General features: G+C 42.2%; 1 protein-coding gene across 2 annotated transcripts in view; it reads right to left on the minus strand.

The window, feature by feature from the left end:
- Positions 1 to 22,880, minus strand: part of Psmf1 (proteasome inhibitor subunit 1) — a 26,547-nt gene continuing 3,667 nt past the window's right edge. For both annotated transcript variants that reach the window (XM_020176244.2, XM_020176246.2), the window contains exons 2-7: positions 21,420 to 21,572; positions 19,758 to 19,840; positions 13,056 to 13,241; positions 2,220 to 2,273; positions 998 to 1,156; positions 1 to 520 (exon numbers count right to left, since the gene is read on the minus strand). In XM_020176244.2, the coding sequence (XP_020031833.1) occupies positions 469 to 520; positions 998 to 1,156; positions 2,220 to 2,273; positions 13,056 to 13,241; positions 19,758 to 19,840; positions 21,420 to 21,572 (687 nt within the window). In that variant the 3' untranslated portion in view covers positions 1 to 468. The remainder of the gene's footprint in view (positions 521 to 997; positions 1,157 to 2,219; positions 2,274 to 13,055; positions 13,242 to 19,757; positions 19,841 to 21,419; positions 21,573 to 22,880) is intronic.

Below are 22,880 nucleotides of genomic sequence, written 5' to 3' on the forward strand. Positions count from 1 at the left end.
TTTCTTATTAATGTCAGGAGCAACAGCAATTTATGAAGGGAGAGAGCTTGAGAAGAATGAGCCCTGGATAGGCACAGATTCCAACTCTGAAGGCTCACAACTTGAAGGAGCTGTGTGTTAACATGAAAAGGAAAGGGGAAGACCGGCAACATGAACTTTGTATTGACATTTGGTTCTTAATAATAACATCCAAAATGCGTTCTGTTCTTATAGCACTGTGACCGGGACTGCATTGGGTGGAGGGTGTATGTTGCCGGAGTCTCCCTTAGGACCTATATGCAGCCAGGTGGAGAGCTGCAGCAGGTGCCTTGGCTCTGACAAGGGGTGGGGAGGCAATCCCAGCTGGCCTGCAAACACAGGAGCAGAGTCCCTTGCCCCAAGCCCACAAGAACACAGTTGCTGATGGGGTCAGTGGTGGCAGCTCCTGGAGAGTGGAAGGATGGCTGGGATGTTACATTCTTGAGGCCTTCACATGTACATGTCATCGTAGCCCGGCGGGGGGAGATGATCGGGGTTAGGTCTGGAATGGAAAGCAGGGCTGGTGAGTTGGAGGGATGGAGAAGCCAGGTGCACTGAGGGAGCCTGTCCTCCAGTGTGAGGTGTGGGACGTTGAGTTTTAGAGCATGCACTCTAGAGTTTGAGCTCGAGCCCTATTTTGGCAAAGTTGCCCAATCCTCAGGGTCTCAATTTCACATCTATAAGATGTGAACAGTTACTATCTACAGACTGTCAATGTAGAGTTTCAGCCACACATACAACTTTCATTAAGTGTAACTCCTACTCTCTGAGGACAGCTGGGGGAACAGGTGCAGAGGGACGGAAGCTCCTGGAAGGCTCTAAGGAGGCAGCAGGCAGGGACTAGAGGCTATGTCACTCTCTTCGCAGCAGTGGAGACTCTGTGCTTAGTGTCAGACACCTGTGAGGCTGCAGTGCTAAGATGCCCTGGACTGAACTGCCACCAGATGCCACCTCTCAGCATACCTGGGTGAATACCTACCCAGATGGGCTGGTTCCAATGGGTCCAAAGGGGTCAAATCGAGCTCCTGGGGGCACAGCGCCGGGGGGCAGCCGGGTTGGGAGGCCGGAAGATGGGTCAATGAGTGCTCTTGGGAAGCCAGATCTCAAGGGATCCACAATCATGCCACCTCTCCGACACCTGAGGCGAGAAGGAAGATGGGTAAGTGACTGGGACAGGCAGGAATGGACTAAGAATGACCGGATGTCTACTCTGGATGGTGAAGCAGGAAGCAGGCAAGAGCAAGAATGTGAAAAGCATGAAAAGGGCACACCATCACCGAGGTGGGCCTGCAGCAGTACAGAGTTCTGCAGGGTTCGCTGAACGCTCAAAACTGAGATTCCGGTATTTCCTACACCAAAAGGAGCCAATCTGGTCAAGAACAGGAACTAGAAGTGGCAAGGGCCAATGGTGTTGCAAGGCTGTGCAGGGCACTGCTTTCGCTCTAAGGACTAATAGTAACAACACTGATTCCATTCACGATGCTAGCTTGCTGTTGGCCTTACGACAGTTTCTCACTGCCTGTGGGTTGCTCAAGTCTGGCTCCTGACAGCATGTATCCCTCAGAGTTCCATGGACTTCATGTGCTCAAACTGGGATGAGTAAGCTGATGCTCCTCACACTCTGAGGTCAGTGCTTGAGCAGCACTGAGTTAAGTGATTTCACTGTCTAAAAATGAGATGATAAAGTTGCAGTCACTGCAGCAGAGGTTCCAACCTCGTCTGAACCTTTCAAAGGACAGGGTGCATAGCTGAGGCTGTGATAACTCTGCTGGGTGCATGTCAAAGATCACAGATAATCTAATGGGGCCCAGAGACTCCCTTTATCGAGTGAGGTAACCCTGAATAGCCCTTTGCTGCCCTAAGGCCTGCAGTCCACTGAGTGCTCTTCAACCTGCATCTCATGCACCCTCGTGTATCCTTTCATCCGAGGGAGGGCTGCTGTCCTCAGGGTAGGGGGAGGGAGGTGACTGAGAAACGACAGAGTTGCCTGTCAGGCTTGCTCAGTCCTCCCCAACACTCAAGAGATCTCTGTTGCTGCTCTAGCTGTGAAAGAACACAGAAAATGACAGTGTTTTCTCAGCAACAACGGCCTCCTTCACCTTAAATGAAGAGACTGATGAAAGCTCTAAAATTAGAAAATGAGCTGGGGCTGAAAGCCACAGAACAAGTTCTGTTGCTGCTACCTCGCCAGCAGTACTCACCCAAAGGGGTCTAGGTCTTCTCCCCCGACAGCAAACGGGCCCAGGGGATCACACCTGAAACAAACAAGCGACAATTACCAAAAGTCCCAGAGCAGGCAGGCACCTGGGCTCCCAGGGGCCCAAACCTGATGCCTGTGGGGTCACAAATGCACACCCAGGCATGGGAGACAGGGAAGACACCTGCCCATAAAAGACCACAATAGAAGTAGTATTTCAGCACAGATTAACACTGACTGTATTAAAATGGCAATTATTCAGAAGGGCTGAACCAAAGCTAAAAAACAAGGATGATTCCAATTCTGCATAAAGATAAAAATATTAACAGTGCTAACCTCCAGATAAATTTTATTTTATTTGCACCTTCCTCAAGTTCCTACATTTTGCATAAAGAACCAAGAACTTTTATATATGAAAAAATACTCAATTTTTTTTTTTTGGTGACACTTGCTAGGCAGGTACTCTACCACTTGAACCCCTCTGCCAAAAATTACTCTAAAACCAAAAACCCAACCCCCCAAAATCTTAGGTTTAAAATCTTCTCAGGTGGAGTGAGAAAGAGGTAGAGTCACATGCTGGAACAGAGCTTCTGAACCTTCTGTTCATTACAGCCTCACGTGAGGGTCACTGAGTACAGTGATCTGTGCAGTGTAGCCTGCTGGATGCCACAGGCCAAAAACCTTGACAATCTCTAAGATTCTCTCCCCCACCCCTTCACTGAATTGCCTGAGTTATGAAGTATGAATGTCTATGCTTTCTGGAGAGCATATGTACTATACTCTCTCTCTAAAACACACAAAATTTCTGTTTTTCCAAGGTCTTACAATCTTCATATTATTTGACCCAATAATTTTATGTCTGACTATCCATCTTAAAGAAAGAACACATAATTCAAATTAAAATATATCCACAAAGACTTTAATCAGGGAAACTAGAATCACCCTGAAATGCGGACCAGCGAGGTATGTCATGGTTTATCCCTCTATGTAGCCATGGAAACAATAGAAACAAGGTGCTAAGAATGCTTTAAAAAAAGATGTAGAAGATGCTCAAGCTCTAGTGCTAAGTGTGAGAGAAAAGGGGAGTATGGCTGGCTTAGGAGTACCAGCTCCGAAAGATGCCTGTGTATGTATGGGGGCAGGGCATGTATGTATGAATGAAATAGAAGGCAACACCTTGAAAGTGTAACTAGTGACAGTCACTTCTGGGTGGTGGGATTCTCTTCATACTTTCCATAAAGGATATGGATATGGGTGTAATTAAACAAAAACGATTTACTATTTTAAAATGTGTGTTTTGGAATTTGCTTGGAGCCCTGGTGAGCAATACAAACCTGACAGTTCTGGGACACGGCTGGTTCCTGCCACAATAGGAGAGCCTTATCAATAGCAGCTAATCTAAGCTTACAGGTAAGAGCCATTAATTAGAGAACTGGGAAGAAATCCAAAAGTAAGTGCTTCTCTAGTCACTCCCACCTAATAGGCTGGAAAGGATATTGCAATTTGGGCAGACAGGGACAGGATTCCAAAGGAAAGGATTGCTCCTAAGCTCGGTTATTGTTCCCAAGCCAAGGTTCATAGAGCTAGTCAGTTTCTGGTGGCTTCCAACATCTGGTCTCTGTAGAGATAGGCCAGGTGGAGCCCAAGGGCAGCCAGCACCTTACCTGACTCCATAAAGTGCCCCCTACAGAGCAGAGACATAGGAGTTTCTAGAAGCTATTAAAATGTCTGCAAGTAAAGAGCCTGACTGCTCCAGAAATAAGCAGCCATCTCTATTTTTTTCTCTGGATCAGAGTGTGGAGAGGAAGAAAGAGAATGGCAAAGGCTAGAAAGGCAGCTGCAAGGTCTGCCCCAGCGATCTGTATGCTGGAAACTGTGCACAGGCTCTCTAGCCTCACTGCACGGTGTGCACACTTTTGGGAGCTCATTCTGCACTTGCTTAGAATGCATTTATAACAAATAGGCAGGTCCGCCTCCCTCTCCATAGCTTCCTTGGTAAGTAAGTCTTGGTCCTAGATGGGCTGAATGAGACTCCAGGGATGAAAAAAAAAAAAAAAAAAAAAGACTGTTATACATGGCTCCTGAACTTAAGCTCCTACTCCTTGCTGGTCATCAACTGAAGGAAAGCAGGATCTACTCAAAACCTTGAGGGAAAACCTTTGGCATGGTTGGGCTGCAGTAGGCAAAGGTGGCCCCTCTCTCTCAGGACCTAGAGGGCCACCTTGATCACACAGGATTCTTTAGGAGGGCCCTCTTCTCTCACATCAGAACAATGTGCCTTCTTTGGGCACAGAAATTCAGTTGACACGCCCTAATGACCACAATGCCCTGAATAATTGAGAAAATCTCAGGACTGGGAACCAGAGGTATGTTCGGGACTTTGGGTTTGTGATTTTCTAGCTGGCTAGGAGGGGCCTGTCACAAAACCTCTCAACCTCAGTCTTTTAAGATGTAAAGTTTGACAGTAACCAGGGGCTGCCACATGGGGAAGCATGGTTTTGGGTATGAGCAGACTTGCAGACAGGAAAGGCCGAGTGGATCAGCAGCAGCTGTGCTTCTTACCAAGAATAAGTGTTACCTTGTGACAAATGATGTAAGTTCAGCTCTTTTTCAATTTAGTTTTTAAAAGATTAATTTATAAATGTAATTCTGAGTAAGTAATGCATTCCCATTTTCAAAATTCATGAATAAAAAAGATTGCAAGCCCATAATCTTAGACTAGATGTGTTTGGAAATCAGAATCTCTCATTATACTTTAGAAAGTTCAAGGGGTATACCAACATAGTTTAACACCTCCAAGCAGGACCCTCAAACCCATACCCTAATATTTCTGTAAAATGCATATTCATCCTTAAATGGGATACAAATGAAGATACAATGGGATATAACTGAAGCTACAAAGGACTTCATACCACTTCAGACTAGGTTTTACCACTATAAGTTTAGGCACCAAGCTTACGAAACAAACTTCTGATTTGAGAGCTCTTTTGATTTCACATTTGTAGAGAAGAAATTGTGAATCTGTGATAGTCTCTCTTATTCTTGTCACCTAGCCTACTAGGTGACAGCTAACAACAGCAGTGTCTTACAAAGATACAAATGTGTGTCTCCTACTTTACAAACAATGAATGTGCGGAGTTCCCTCCATACCTTGGTTTATCTTTGCAGCAACTCGTAAGTAGCCTTCTGATCCCTCATTTACAGATGAGAACACCGAGGCCCAGAGAAGCAGCTTTTTGCACAAGGCCACAGACATTAATACAGTAAATCCGCCTTATTCGTGGATTCATTACACATGGATCTGATCAAGTGCAATCAAAAAATAAAACTCAAAATCAAAAGAAATTTCAAAACCAAAACATTTTAATTCTCACGTGTGCATCATGCAGCCCAGCTGATGCAGAGAAACTCTCAGTCAGTTCTGTGTTATCATCAGTTGTGTGATCTGCTGAGGGTTTCCCTGTCCTTCATTTTGTTAAAATATGCTTTCCCCAAAGCAAATGGTGCCCAAAAAGCAAGGTTATGGTAATCCTTTCAAGCCAAAAAGGGCATATAATATACTTAAGTGAGAAAGTGTAAATTTTAGATTTGTTCAAAAGCAGCATGTCTTCAGCGGGAGTTGGGTGGCATTATGGGAAAAATGAACTAAACATTCAGAGTATTTGAGATAAAGGGCATGAAGTAAGACCTAGCTGTTGGTGAGCAGTATTAATGTGTACAACAACCATTTTTGTGACAGTAATGTAGCCTACTACGTGCGGTTTCAAGTTATGGATGCTTAGACCTACTGTACATACAGGTTACTTTGGGTCATTTGAGTACTGAATTCTGCATCCTGAGCATTCGTGATTTTCCCCTCAACACTGGTCCCCCTGGAACCATAGAACCACAGGTACCAAGGGTCTTCTATAAATGTAAGATGGGACTCACATTAGGCCTGCGCAGTTGCTAAAGGTGGTTATTGTTATATTTAAGATCTAGATCTGTTATTTTATTATTAAAAATTGTTCTAATTTTTCTTTTCCTTTCTTTTTATTATTACTCAATTTTAATTTGTTTTTGACTATTTCTCTTCGCATAGAATTTTTGGGTTTTTGTTTGGTTTTTAATACCTCACTGGGTCAATTAGTAGTAAAACTGACTTAAGTGAAGAGTTTAACTTACAGATCTATAGAAATTACCCAACTGAACAACAAAGAGAAAAGACTTTAAAATACAGCCTCAGGAAACTGAGGAACAATTATAAAAGATCTAACACTGAGGTCATTGGAGTCCTAGAAGGAGACGAGAAAGAGTGCAATACATAAGAAATTTTGGAAGAAAATAGTGACTGGAAACTCATTGATTTGGCAAAATAAATCAACCAACACATCGAGAAAGCTTGGAAAATCCTAAATAAGATAAACCTGAAAAAGTCCATGCTTAAATGTATCATAAACAGTTGAAAACTAAAGACAAAAAGAAAATAGTTTTGAATGCAGCTAGAGAAAAACAAAATGTTGCTCATAGAGGAATAAGAATTTGAATGGTTATGCATTCTTCATCAAAAACAGTGGAGATCAGAAGGAAGTAAACAAACATTCTTAACATATGCAGAAATAGAATTGTCAACCCAGAATTCTGTATCCAGTAAATAGTTCACCTTCATTTCTGGTGTAGTGGCTCATACTTTTAATCTTAGCTGCTTAGGATGCATGATAGGAGGATCACAGTTCAAGGATGACATGGATGAAAAGTTAGCAAGACCATAGGTCAAAAAGCAAGCTGGGTGATGTGGCACACATCTGTAATCCCAGCTATGTGAGAGGTGGAGGTAAAAGGGCTGTGATCTAAGGATGACCCTGGCAAAAGTGTGAGACCCTATCTGAGAAACAAACTATAGAGTACTTGTCTACCAAACACAAGGCCCTGAGCTCAAACCTCGGTACCACAAACAAACAAAAAAACTCAAACTGTTTGTCCTCATTTATTGCAATAGTTTTGTAACAGCTGCTTTAAAGTTATCAGATAATTCCAGTATCTGTGTCAGCCTGGTATTGGCAACTGTTGATTGTCTTTTGAGAGCTGAATTTTTATGCCCAATAATTCTGGGCTTTATCCCAGACATCTGAACATTTTATTTTGAGACCTGGGGAATCTTGATATTTTTGTTTTAGCAGGCAATCAACCCAGCTGAGTTTGGACTCCAAATTCTGGTTTCAGTGTCAGTTCTGGCTTTAAAGCCTTTGTAGTGTCACAAGATGTACACCATGTATGTGCTCTCCGGTGGCCAGTCTGGGACCTGATGGTGGGCTCTGATATAGTTCTACTCTTGCAGTGTTTGCTTGCTATTTAAAATCAGGTGCATTTATGTATTGTTTGCAGGCAAGGCCAGAGGTCCAAAAACAGTTTTATGGAGTTCTTTCTGAGCTCCCCCCACTGTATGGTGTGCTTGGTACTTTCTATTTCCATAGCGGGAGGGGCGATTGGTCCTTTGATTTACTTACCCTGCTCAGCCATGGACTTCCCATGACTGTGCCCATGGATAGAATCAAGAGTTGTTGTCCCAATAAAGGGGAGAAAAGTGGGGTTTGAACTCAGGGCCTCAGTGTCTGTAAGGCAGGCACTCAGGCACTCTACCACTTGAGCCACACACCCAGCCCCCTCTTATGATTTGGTTATTTTTGAGGCAGGATCTCCCATTTATGGCCAGGCCAGCCTAGACTGCAGTTCTCCTATTTATGGTTCCCAAATGGTGGGATGAGAGGCACATGCTACCATGCTTAGCTTTTGTTGTTGAGATGGGGGCCTCACAAACTTTTTGACCAAGTTGGCCTTGAATCATGATCCTCCCAATCTCTCTCCAGAATAGCTAGGATTATAGGGTTGAGCCACCAGCCTGAGAAGGACTTGATACATCATGGCTGGTGCTAAAGGCAGAGAAGGCCACATGAGAAGAAATGCAGGGATCTTAAGGAGCTAAAGGAAAAGAACAGGAATAAGTCTCACAACCACAAGGAACTGAATTCTGCCAATGGCCCAAAGGCAAATTGTTTCCTAGACCCTCCTGGAAGGATGGTAGCCCTGCTGAGACTTCAGCTCTGGCCTCATGACACTCTGAGCAAAGTCCAGCTGAGTGTACTCATTCTTCTGACCTGCAGAACTATGTGACAGGGTTGTGCCTTGTATCACCACTTGAGTTGTGCCAATTTGTTATGTGACCAAAGAAAATTAAGGCACATATGATGCAAATAGCTTCCCTTGTATTTGCCTTGTATTTGTCTCAGTTATCTTACAAGTGTCATGGGATGATGTTTTCCTAAGTAATAGAAAAGAAAAATGAGACAAGGACAGGGAAAAGACATTGAAGTACGGTGGGAAATCCAATCAAAACCGTTCATGTTAAGGAGGGCAAATGGGCAGTGCATATCCAAATCTTTAAAATCAGGCCTAGTCCTTAATGTAATAATCCTTCAGGAATGTATGCCGAGGCAGTAGTCAGAGATATGCTCAAGCTGCATGAAGAGCATCTCCACTAAGGCACTGGCTATGCTAGTGCAAAATTAGAATGACTTAGACTAAAAACAAAACTTGCATCATTCTTGGTTTCCTCTTCCTTTCATTAAGCCAATCCATCATCAAGTCCTGTCAGGTACACTTCCAAATATATCCCAGATCCACCTACCTGTCTACCACCACCTAACACCTACCACCATGATTTCCTGCCTGGATGCCTGTGTCAGCCTCTTCCCTGGAATTCCTATTTCTACTCTTGTCCCTCTACAATCCTTAAAGGAGACAGGGGATCTTTTTCTCTTTTAAATGTGGGCAATATGAAGTCCCTTTCTTGTTACACCAGGGGCTTCCCACTGTCCCTGATCTTGGCCCCAGGGCTCTACAAGAAGTGGCCAAGCTGATGCTGTGGTGTCAGTTCCTACCTTTCTACCCCACTAGTGAACACTGCTCCAGCCCCACAGACTGTCTCTTTGTTCTTGGAAAAACCCAAGCCAAGATCACCTCCTCTGAAGCAGGTCCTCATCTGCTTGTCAAACAGTAACTATAAAAGCTGAATCATGCTATAGCACTCAGGAGCTGTGATGCTTTGGGCAATGTATTAGCCTCTTTGAGCCTCAGTTTTTCTTTCCTATAAAATGAGGATAACAATAGTACCTACTGAGCTCTAATTTGAGGATTACCAGAGATTATGTTTTATATAGACTTATTTTTAACTTACTGAGCCCCTACTGTGATCAGCACACAGTAAAGGCTCAATGAGTATTCACCATGTCAGCATCTTATGTGACAGACCCACTGGATTCCTTGAAAAAAAAAAATGTCAGTGGTTAAAGGGTTTGCAACCAGATCACTTTCAAAACCTTTGGTGGCTCCCATCATCAGGATCAGATCCAGCTTCTGAGCTGGCTTTTACATTTACCTGTTCTTTCACATGCTGGCACAAGTGAAATACGCTCCTGCTCAAGGAGATTTCATAGCCCATTGGTAACCACCATTCCTTCTTCTAGTTGTAAAAGCCAATTACCCCCAAAACCATGTAATTTTTATTGGTCTTTCAAAATATGGTACAGGCACCATATTTATGAAGCCTTCCTTCTATTCTGTCCCACTCAGTCCTTCAGATTGGTTGTTCTCTGAGCTTCAGCTGTCATTGTCTCAGAGACTTATGGTCTGGATCAGACAGGACAATTAGCTAATGGGAAACTCCTTGAGGGTTATGCCACACCTCATCATGTGTTCGCACTAGTACAGTACTTGACACACAACGGACTCTTAGACTGACTTGAGGATAAGAAAGAGCAAAGGCTTTAGTGAGCCTCAAGTTCAAACTGTAGCTTCACCATTTGATAGTTTTATGACCTAGAGCAAGTCATGACATCTCCAAGGCTTCGCCTTTTCTTCTATAAAACACAGAAATACTATCTATTTCTCAGGATTTTTATATAAACTAAAAGAGAAAGTTCACCAGAGCATAATCCCTGGTATGATGTAAAAAGTTCAGTAAGTAGTATTCAATATTCTGTTGTTATTATAATCTGATTTCTGCTTCTTACTTGTTGTGATGAAATTACATGAACCTCAGTTTCTTACCTATAAAATGGGGATAGCTCTCACTGATTTTATGTAGTTGGGAGAATTAAACAAGAATGCATGGATGAAATGCCTAGTATACTGTCTGGAATAGTAGTACTCAATCAACAGTAGATATATAAATGCTATTAATTTTGCTCTCCATGGGAAGAAACCAAAAGGTTAAGATTATTTGGCTCCAAGAGTGTAAGAAAGGGGGTAAGAGGGTAAGATTTAAGAATAGGGGATAACAGGAAAATGAAGATTAAATTATTCAGGTGGCGTAGGCAGAGGATATTCTTTTCAAAATATGGCACTGAATCAATTGGATCTCATATGGAAAACATAAATCTCAAACCACACATGGAAGACTTAATTCTAAATGGACTGAAGAGTTAAACATAAAATGTTCTAAAAAAAAACAGATGAGAAATTCTCCAGGACCTTGGGATAGTAGGGCAAAGATTTCTCAAACAAAAAGAGTACCAAATATATAACAAAAACATTAATAATCTATATTATATAAAAATCAAGAATTTTAAATTTAAAAAAGGCAAGCTCTGAGGGGAGAAAAAATATGACAAAAGATGTAAACCCATTATGTGTGTGTATGAGTAAATGGGTATTTGAAAAATTTCAGTTGTAACTTCTAAATATTGATAGATATAATATACATGAGAGCTCTGTGGGGTCTTAAATAACTTTTCAGAGTGCAAGAAGGTTCCCAACACCAAAACAAAGGTGCAAAATTTGCCATCAAAGGGTCTATAACTCAAGGGGCTATATGGAAAAAAATTAATACACACAGATATTCATGATTGTACTACTTACAATTAATAATTTAGAAATGTTTGAACTACTACTCTGTGGATATATGGAGGCTAGGCAAATCCCAGCATACCAATAAAATAAATAAAAAAGATGTGCTTAGTATTTTAATAAATGGGTTATGAAATTTTGAAAAGATGTAGAACACAAACTATCTGGAACACTTAAAAATTACATGTAAACATACAGACTGATCAGGATTAAAATGAATTTAGAATGACATAAACGAGAGCTTTATAATAAAGATTTACTTTTAGTGATGTTTAGAAAAATTGGTTTTTGTAAACAAGGGAAAGGATTTGGGGCAGTTTCCTGATATCTGAGGACAGATGGAGCAAAGGGAAGTAGGTTAGATAATAATGACAATAAAAAGTTTGGCTTGGATGAACAAATAGAACAATCCACGCAGACAGGTTGTTCTACATTAGTCTCTTGCTGGAGAGCTCTGGAGCAGGATCAACTGTCTCCCCAGCTCTCCATTACAGTGGAGACCTCTCCAGGAATACACCAGCCCAGAAGCAGCCAGTGTCAAACCTGCAGACCCAGCAGCCATTCACATGCTCCAGACACACATCACTACACACTTAGCAAAACAAGTTTTCTTTTATTTCTTATAGTACAGAATTCAACCCAAGGCCTCATGCTTGCTAGGTGAGTGCTCTATCACTTAAGCTGCACCCCCTAACCCAAAACACATCTCTTTAGGTGTTAGGTGAGATACTACACCGTTAGCTATCATTTGGAGGTTTCCAGGTGTGGGACAGGCAAAGGCAGGTGTGCAAAGTAATGGTGAGGCGCGGGTCTATGTCCTGTGGAAAGAGGCAGAGGCTATTCTTGCTCAGAACACCAGCCAGGAATATTCTATGATGGCTGCTCAGGGACAGGGCCACTTACTTCACATCAAACCCCAACTTGACAGCTGTCCAGGGTTTATTCTTAAATCTTGCCACCATACTCTGATTTGATGAGAGTACTTTGCAGAGTGAGGACACCTGGACGCCAGCCCTGATTCTGTCTCTATATTAGTGGCTGGCAACCTTAAGCAGGTCTTCTTACCTCTGTTCCCTTCTGTGAAATAAGGGGGTCAGAGCAGATAAGTTGTTCTTAACCATTTGAGCCATTTTTAAAAAAAACTGTTTTCTATTCTCTCTAAAGGACTCATTTTTTTTTAAGATTCTGCCAAACAGACTTGCCAGCTGTTACTCATAATAAAAAAACTCATTGCCCATTTTTAACTAACCAAAGGTATACAACTGCAAGTCAGAATAAAATAACAATGGCAGTTAACATTTACTGAGCACTTCTTATATGCCCCACAATGAGCCCTCCCCTCTAGCCACGCACCCTACCCTTTCTACAGCATGGGCTCCAGACTGAGAAATGCTGCCTCAGCTGAGAGACTAAAGATCCCCTGGTCTTTGTTCCCTCCGCTACAGTAGAAACCACCAGTCCTATTGCTGCTACCCTAATCTACAAAGACTTTGAGTGGGACTTACTCACATACAGTGCTATTTTGGAAAACTTCTGAAGTTGCCAAGTGATCAAGGGACTACAATAAAATGAAATGGGCAAGACCCTGAGATTGTCCAGGTCAGTACTTCTGCATCTTTGCATTTTCTCAAAAAGCCTGGCTCAGGTCCTGCACTCCGGAACGAAGAACTATGAAGCACCTGGGCAACAACCCAGGACCCTTGGCCATACTCAGGGCCACGTGGCCTCTAGACAGGAGGAGGCAGCCCCAGGATGCCAGGTGGTTATGGTGACTAGTAGCAGTGCAAGAACTCCCCCATCCACTCACATCTCCACTTTCTACCTCCACATCCCAAGACTTTGACGATTCTGTTGAAGACACATGGGAGCCAGGTACGGAGTCAAGTGGCAGGATGGGCTGAATGGCTGGGCTCCTGCTAAAGAAGCATGGACGGCCTGCTGGGGGCCCTGCACTTACCAGGGAGGCTGACGGCTCGTGTGAGGATGGTGAGGGGGAATTCGAAGTGGGTCCACCTCTCTGGCAGTGGCAGGCGGGAACTCCCGATGGGGACTGCTTACACTAGGCTTGTCCCACTGCTGATGGATAGGTGTGATGATTCCAGATATGATACGAGACCGAAGTTCCTCACTGTTCTTGTAGGTCCTGCAAGAAGTAGATGAGGAGTCAACTTGCAGTTGGCTGGCAACCTTATGCACAGTATTCTGGCAGCGACGGCGGCGGTCCTGATAGCTCTTGGCCTTGCACTTGGCCTGTTTACAAGGGTGGAAATGGGCCGTCCGGCCGACCTTGGTGAGGGGGGCAACAGCCCGGCACTGTCTCCGAGATTTGGGCCTAAGCTTCTTAGGCATCTGAGTTGCCCCTCCTCATTTACCACCCCATTAGAAAGAGGTGAGGGTGGAGGGGCACAGGGCCTGGACTGGCTACACCTGTGTCCAAACCCCACCCCTCCCACAGCTTCATTGTGTGTTCATCACGTGTCATGGGAAGGTCATGGAAGGCAAAGGCTCCTGGTCTGGGTGGGCAGGCTTTGGGGGCTCAAGGCCCAGTTTTGTCAGTAAGTTCAGTAACTGAGGGATCCTCGGAAGGCTTCCCTACTACCCACACCATCCTGCCCTTTTCTCTGCCTGTGACAGACAAGCAATGTGCATCTCATCTGAGGTTTGGAGGCAGGCTGAGGTAGCAGAGTGGGCAGGACTCTAGGACAACTAAAAAAAAATTGGTGTTTCCAAATGAGCCATATCCAGAGCCATTATGCAAACCTCACAACTGAAATCATATGGAATATGTCCCCTGACCATGTAGAATCATACGAGAAATCAAATCAGAAAGCAAGTCTCTGAATACATGGAAATTAAGCAACACACATTTAGATAATCCAGGGATCAAAGCGAAGTCCTGAAAAAAAACATAACTCAAATGAAAATATAACATATTAAAATAAGTGGGATACAGCTGAGACAATACTGAGAGGATATTTTATAGCATTAAAAGCTTACATTACAAAACGGAAATGATCTCAAGTCAATAGTCACAGCTGTGACCTCAAGACCTAGAAAAAGAAGAGCAAACCAAACCCAAGCAAGCAGAAGAAAGGACATTATAAAACTAAGAGCAAAAATTGCAAAGAGAAAACAATAAGAAAGTTCTTCAAAAGAATGAAGAAAATTGTTAAACCTCTAGTAAGACTGATATAAAAAGATGACACAAGAATGAAACGAAACATTAAAAGACCTAACTACAGATAAGAGAATGCAAACAACAACCTAATTCAACAACTCAACAATTCAACAAGAATTAGAGTAACTAATTCTTCAAAAACCATAAACTAGTCAGGCATGGTGGCTAGAATCCCAACTACTCAGGAGGTGGAGATTGGGAGGATCATAGTTTGACCCTGGGCAAAAATGTGAGACCCTATGCAAACAATAACAAGCAAAAAAGGGCAAGGAATATGATTCAAGTGGTAGAGCCAGTGCCTAACACCAGTATGGTTCCCCCTCAAAATATACTATAAATTACAACAACTCAGTCAAAAAAAAAAAAACCCTAAAAAACTCATTAGCTATTAGGGAAATGCAAATTAAAACCACAATGAGATATCAGCACATGGCTCTAATAATAATAATAGTAAGAAGAATATAAACCCAAATGCTAGCAAAGACGCAGAGAAACTTGGCCACTCACACACTGGTAGTCAATGTAAAATGGCACACACTCTGCAAACAATGTGGCAACTTTTTACAAAACCAAACATAAAACTACCATTGTACTCTTGGGCATCTACCCTAGAGAAATGAAATTATGACCTCATAAACACTTGTACTTGAATATTCACAGCAACTTAGTTTGCAATAGCCCTAAATGGATACATCCCAGTCCTCTAAGTAGTGAGTGGTTAAACACACTGGTGCATCCATGCACTATTACTCAGCAAATGAAAGGACACTAAACCTAGATGGCGCATAGACCTTTGTGCTGAGTGAGAAAAGTCAATTTAAAAGGTCACATTACATATTATCTAATTCCACTCATATAAATAAAATTTTTTAAATGACAAAATCCTACAAATAGAGAACAAATTGTCAGGGGAGTTGGAGACCTGGGGTCACAGGGTGGGGCACAGTTATGAAAGAGCATTAGGAGGAATCCTTGTGGTGATGAAAATGTTTTGTATCATAGCATCTATGTTAATGACCTGGATATTTAATAGTTCTGTAAGACTATCATTGGGTAAAATGTATAGAGGCTACAAAGTGTCTACTGTTTCTTACAACTGCATGCTAAATCTACAATTATCTCTAAATAAAAAGTTTAATTAAAAATACAACCATAAAATAAATTGTAACCATAAGGCTAGATCAGTGGTTTCAGGTTTTCTGTAGCCCAAGGAAGCCAAAAAGGAGAAGCAAAGTGGACGAGACACAGGACCTATTTCCTTCCGGGGTCTTTCTACCAGAGCAGCTCCACTCTTACTAGCATAATTGTCAGTCCGTAGAGTGCTGGGCCCAAAGATGGTTCCATGGTTAAAAAGCCTAACAATGGCTTGGAAGAGCTAAGAACCTGTGGCCCATACAATGCTACAAAGATAATGTTTCTACTCAGCACACAGAATCCAGGGGACTCTGTCACTTCCCTGCCAAATCTAACTCTTTTCCTTCAGTCAGATGAGCTGTGTGTGATAAGTGGAAGGCCTCTACTAACACACACTGAAGCAGAAGTTATCAAAATTCTAAGCCTTGGTAGAACAACCATCATTCTGACAGGGGCGAAAGACAGCTTATCATCTTGTCTGACACAGTAAGGGCATGGCATAAAGGAACAAAACAGGTTTATATTCCTTAGCAAATCGAGTACACCCTGAAGGGCACAAATTCCTATCTAAAGGAGGTGAGATGCAGAGATGACCTAACGAGAAGGGCCAGGAGAAGGGAGAAACTGAAAGCAAGCAGCACTGAGCTGGGAGAGGCAGCAGGGAGGGGATGGCAAGGGAAGAGGCGATCTGTAACCCAGCTCTTGGAGCCTCAGTCTCCACGGAGACTATTCCTGGTGATCAGATGTTTTTTCCTTTGCACATTACTCTGAGCTGGGCTCTAGGCACTGACATCTCATCTTGCTCTCACAACACTGTGGTAGCACTATTATGTCCCTCATTCCACAGTAATCAAAAGGGAAAGTAAAATAAAACACTTCCCTTCCTAACACACACCTACAAACTCCAGTAACTAAAATATGGAGAAAAACAAATGCTACCACCAACTCTCTCTCAGAGTTGCTAGGGGAATTACATGCTCTAACAAGCACGAATGATTGTATAATTTCTGGGTTCTTCCACAGGTTTTGTCAATTTCCTTTCCTGTGGAACTCTAGAATGAAGACAACACACTCCAAATATCCTCCCTTACCTCTTAAGGGGTCCTCGTGTCATGGAGCATGCAATGCCCAAAAGGGTAGCTGTCTGTAACATCAGGCCTAGCCTCACCTTTTTCCCTTCCTCTACAATATGAAGCAGCCCCAAGCCCTGCCCTCAGGGAGACCACCTTCAACAGCTTATCAGAAAATACCCACCTATTAAATGCCTCAAAGGAGGTTTTCATCACCAATGCTTATTTTCTCTTTTCTTTTTGTAGTAGCCATCCTAATGGGTGTGAGGTGATTATCACTGGAGGATTTTAAGCAACAGTTGCAACCATAATCTAATCTGTGTTTTAAAAAGACTGGTCCGACTGCTATATGGGAAGTCCACTGGAGAGTGGCAAGCAGGCGGGGAATACAAAAGGGACTTCCCAATAAAACAGGCTGCATGTAAGAGGAAGAGACAGAGTGGTCTGAATGATGGAGTGGGTGGTCTGAAATCTGAGAGGAATGGACTGGTTTTCAAACACCACTGACTAGATACAATTAATGCAACAGCGTTTCTGGAAAGTTCTAAGGTTTCTGTTTTGTTTTGTTTTGGTGGTTCTGGGGTTTGAATTCAGGGCCGTGCACTTGCTAACCAGGTGCTCTACCACAAGAGCCATACCTTCAACCCTTTTTTCACTTTGGTTATTTTTTTGGTTAGGGTCTTCCATTTTTCCCTGGGGCCCAGCCATTGGCTTAGAACAGGTTTTTTTTTTTTTTTTGCCTGGACTGGCCTCTAACCATGATTTTCCCAATCTTTGCCTCCCCAGTAGCTGGGATTACAGCTTGAGCCAACAAGCCCAGTCCTTCAGTTAATTTTTGATGACTGCAACTTTACAGTGATGCAAAACTTCCTCTAAAATTCTGAGGAGGTAAACAAAAATTGGGGGAGAGGGGGAGAAAGGCCCTGAAATGAAATAAAGCAGAAATAAGTGGGCTTAACCATGTATCAAACAGGTAACTTCATTACACTGACAAAAGGGGCTGGTTGAGTGGCTTAAGTGGTAGAGCACTTACCTAGCAAGTGTGAAGACCTGAGTTCAAACCTCAGTACCGCCAAAAAAATAAAGGCAGGCTTTTTAGTGAAATAGATGATTCCAAGGCAGAAGCAAAGGAAGTATAAGGTGCGCTCAAATATCTTACTGTGCCAGGACATAAAAAAATGTTCAAAGATGCTGTCAAAAGGACAAAAGAGCCAGCTGACAGGGCCTTCTATTTGTTGACTCTGGGACAGCTTGAACATTCAAAGAATGGCAGAAATGGATTATAACATTAAGTTACAAAAAAGAATCCAAATCCACAAAAATAAAGGGGACAGGGAGACTAGCAAACTCTTTATTGGAAAAAAAAAAAAAGCCTAACCGAAAGAATAAGAGACATCGAAAATTACTATCTTATAATCATCCTTGCAATAACTCATTCAGTCAAGAACCACTGATGCTACATTCAGTGGGCAAAAGACCATTAGGAAACAGAGTAGTCACACTCTCCCAAAGTAACCACAGCTTATGTATGAAACATAAAGGAAAACAGACATCTTCACAGAGAGCTGATAGATACTGTCTTAACCAAGTGATCCAATTTAAGAGCATCGGTGATCACCACAGATCATCAGGTCTCAGCTGAAGCACTGAGGAGGATATGAGCTCACTTCATGTTCTTGTCAAAAAGATTTAACCTGAATCAAATGATGAGGAAACAATCTGATGTATCAATCATATGGTTACAATCTGAACATTTGGCACAACGGACCTAATTCTTCAAAAATATAAATGTTGGCGCTGGGTGGGTCTGTCTCAGTGGTAGAGTGCTTCCCTAAAGGCCTGAGGCCCTGGGTTTGATCTCTAGCACCACAAAAAGAAAAAGAAAAGAAAAAAAAAACAAAAACAAATGACCAAGCTGTAAAAGACATTGTTGGGATGACTGCAGAAATCTGAACTGGACTGTACATTAAATGATATTATTATATCAGTGCCTCATTCCTAAGTGTGACAACTGGATTAATGTTAGGTAGGAGGATGCCCTTAACAACAAGGAGCTGTGCGCTGTAGTATTTAAAGGCTGAGTCTGCAAATAATTTTCAGATGGTTCAAGAATAAATAGTAACAGAAACATTAAGCAAGTGAAAAAAAATGTTAAAAATAGGTGATTATAAGGTTCACTGGATGTTCACTATATATTTCTGCAAAATATCTCTCTCCTGTGGATTGAAAATTTCAAAATAAAAAGATTAAGATGCCAAGAGAATGCATAGAAGAGCCCCAGAACTGGGAGAAAGTATTTGCAAAATATGTCAGGTCAAGAACTGTTATCCAAAATATATAATGAGCTCTTAAAATTCAGTAAGAAAATGAAAAAAGCAGTTTAAAATTGAAATACAGACAGCAGCTAAGCATAAGATGCTATTTTCTATTTCTAGGGAACTACCAATTAAAACAGCGAGGTACCACAATCAATGACTTATATCCTAAGTACCAACATCATCAAATGCTGGCAAGGACAAAGAACAAGAGGAACTCTGTCATTACTAATGGAAATGCAAAATGGCACAGCTGCTTTGGAAGACAGTTTATTTAGGATCATTTTCCAATTACATGACATTCAGAAAGGCAAACTATGGAGGTAGTAACAAGGATCAGTGGCTTCCAGGGGATAAGGTGGAAGAAGAACGGACACGTGGAGCAGAGAGGATTTTCATGGGAGTGAAACTACTCCATGATACTACAATGATAAATGTACGTCATTATGCATTTGTCTAAATCCACAGGATGTGTAAAACAGAGAATGTGAGCCCTACTGTGGAGCACAGTCTTTAGGCCATAACAATGAGTCAGTGTATGTTATCAACTGTAAGAGAGATAAAGCTCTGGTGCTGGGAGAGGCAACAGGTACGTGGGAACCCTGCATTTTGTTTTATTTTACTGTGAACCTAAAACTTCTCTTAAAAACAAAGACTACTGAAAAAAGAGAGGAAAGTTGGGGGCGGAGTGGGGACCTGATTAGGCACATCTCCTCTCAGGAGCCCACTTTTATTAAACAAGTTGGCCTGGCCCAACTCCATCACCACTACGGCTGGGATCTGTGGACATCTGACTGCATCATTTTACTTCATGAGGCATTTCCTATGTGTGTCTTCTCTTCAAATAAACAGAAACAGAAACGAGAACTGATTGATTCTCTTCGTACTTCAAGCCCATTCCTTGTTTCTTGCCATTGATTCATTCTTCCTTTTCCTAGGGGAAAGACATCATTTAGAAGTACCTGTGGAAGTCACCCAGGTCTTCTGCATTGATATAATCATCTAAGTTCAGGGTCAAGTCTGCCACTTGCTGGGAGCCATATTCCTAGAAAAATGAAAATATAAAGTAAGAGATGTGGTATTTCAGTATTTCTGGGCTAATGAGTGTGTGAATGGGAGAATGAGATGCAACCTAATTTGCCACATATGCTTACGAAGACACATACGTAAGGGCTCTTTCCAATATATGAGATTTTCTTCTAACGTTTAGTGACTTCTCTGGTTTAGGAATATTGCCTTCCTAATGCTAGAAAATCATCTTCCCAAGTTCTTCTGCAACTTGGGCACAGGTGTGTAGCTGAGGTGCCCAATGGATGCATACTGTGACTTGGAGCAACGTGGAGAAGAAGGCCTGGCAAGGAGCAAACGTCTTGCTAATGAGGGTGCAGGGGTCACAACACCAGTGGCTGAATAGTACCAGTCAGTACCTAAGGCTGGAGGGGCGACACCAGTGGTTTTTAAGGTTTGGAGCACTGCTTCTCCAAGTCAGATTTGAACCTGTCTCAATAAGCTATCTGTGAGTTCTTTCAATAAACACTTTCTGCTTAAATGAACCTGGAAGAATTTTATTGCTTGCAACAAAGAAACCTGTCTGGTATCTAAGACCTAAATGATTATCAATAAGGGAAGGGATGATGGAACATTATATAGCAGTTAAAACGAGCAAATGGAAAAAGCAAAGAGTAGTGAATAGAGCAGGATACTTCCATTTGAACACATACAGACAACCAAGACAAAACTTAACAAAAAAACAGTGCTTACAGTTCACTCGCAGAATTTAGACATTAAAGCAAAACACAAATAAGTATACAATTACAAGATGTGATAAGTACTAGCCTGGAAAATAAAATGATGGAATAGAGGAGGCATAATTTAAATTTTCCTGATAACTAGGGATAGGTAGTCAGGGTCGAACCTTTTTTTCTTTTTTAGGTGGTAATGAGGACTGAACTCAGGGTCTTGTCTCCCCCTACCCCCACCCAGCCCTTTTGCCTTAGTTATTTTTCAGATAGGGTCTTATACTTTTGCCAGGCGCTGGCCTCAGACTGTGATCCCTCCTACCGCCACCTCCCAAATAGCTAGGATTACAGGTGTGAGCCATACCTGGCTTGTTTGCTAAGATAAGATGCCGCTAACTTTTTGCCTTAGTTGGCCTCAAACCACGATTCTTCTATCTCCACCTCCCAAGTAGCTGGGATTAAATTAATGAGCCACTGTGCCCAACCCTGGGACTGAACTCTTTGAATAAGTGAAAAAAGAGACTTAGGCAGCTGAAAGAATGGCAAAGGATATGTATGTATGTGGAATGGCAGGTAGTGGTGGTGGGGTAGTTTGTAGCATAAGAAACATAGAATGTAAACAGTTCCAAGGTAACAAAGAACTTATTTAAGCTAAAAGAGCCCACTGGGGCTACAGTAAGCCTTTCTCTCTTACGCTTGTCACTGAACGGTTTGCTTTAACTTATTTAACCATTCCTGGGCACACAAAGTCCCTCCTTTCTAACAGGCAGCAAACAGTTTTGAGCACAAGCTCTTTTATTTTTAGGGTAAAGTTTTGGAAGTAAGATCAGTGGGTTTGACCTCAACGTCACGCCTTCAGCAGACCCCACACAGGTCTAGACTCACCAGCACGTTGATGATCATGCTATTCTCCATGGTGACAGCTTTCATGAGGAGTTTTCTGGACCCATCCTTGGACTCATAGCGGAGGACATACAGCTCTTTATTGCTGTTCCACCCAGCAGGCAGCAGTTCTGACTGCTTATCACTGGGGCCTGGCTGATGAAAGGAGAAAGATCATGACCTCAGGATAGAGCTATAGAAGACCTCACAGATAATCTAACCCTACTCTACATGTCACAGACGAGGCTATACAGGTCAAACAAACTAATGGACCCAAGGACATAAAGCAAGGTAGATGTCTAGGACCAAAGTATCTAGCTGCCTTTATGACACAGCACTGGTACCTGTCAAGAATCTGCAGACTGGCTTAATAATCATCTCCTCTCCATTATCCTGCCAAGGATAAGGCCAACCATCTCAAGGGACACTGAAAATCTAAAGCAGTGCTTTTCAAAACTGGGGCCCCAGGCCATTTGCAACAGGTCACAGTTAGGATGTTGGCTAAAACACAGATCCTAGTGTGGATTCCGAACTACAGCAGTTTAACACACATTAGGAAAAACTTTCAAACCTGCCCCAAACATAGCACATACAAGATAAAATTATAAAATGGACACCTAGGTAACTACCTAGCTTAGGAAACAGAATTTCACCAGTCACTAACATCATCACTAAAGCCCTGGTAGCAAGCTCCAAGGAACCTGACATTTCCCCCTCAAGAGTAGCCACTGCTGTGTATTTTTAAAGCTCTTGTACTTTTCCTTCAAGATACACTGGTATACATGTAACCATAAAAATAAGATGTTTCAAATGTTTTGCCTGTTTTACTCACATTGGTTTTCAGAGATCCATCATGTGAATACACTTAACTACTGTTGATTCCCACTCACAACTACCTGCAATTTACACATTCACTGGCAGATGAACAATACAAATGTTTCCAGCTTACTTCTTTTGCCATTACAGACAACGCTGCTATGAACATTCTTGTATGCATCTGGTACACATGCATTTCTATAGAGGATGCCTGAAGGAATAACTTAATTTATAAGACAAAGGCAAGCTGATTACCAAAAAAGACACGGATGGACACTCCCACTAGCAATGTGAGAGAGCTCCTGGTGCTCCCCATGACCAGCAACATTGCTAACATCCAACTTTTTAATACTTGACAACCTAGTGAATGTAGAATGTGTCTTACTGTGAGCTGTGATGTCTTTCTTTTTCCTTTTTAATAATCCTAAGACTCCTTTCATACATTAAACCAGAAACAGTGATTGCTAGTGGGGAAAGAGCTCTTAACAACAGCCATAAAAGACAAAATATGCCACACTTGAGACTGTAAAAAGCTCTTGCTAAAGACAGAACATTCTCGCAGTAAGAACTACTGGCCTCACTTCTTTAGAGCTTGGGAATTCATGGAGAACATGATCCCAAATAAAATTCCAATTGGCATGGTTAAAT

This window comes from Castor canadensis, chromosome 5 (assembly GCF_047511655.1).
Source record: "Castor canadensis chromosome 5, mCasCan1.hap1v2, whole genome shotgun sequence".
Classification (NCBI taxonomy): domain Eukaryota; kingdom Metazoa; phylum Chordata; class Mammalia; order Rodentia; family Castoridae; genus Castor; species Castor canadensis.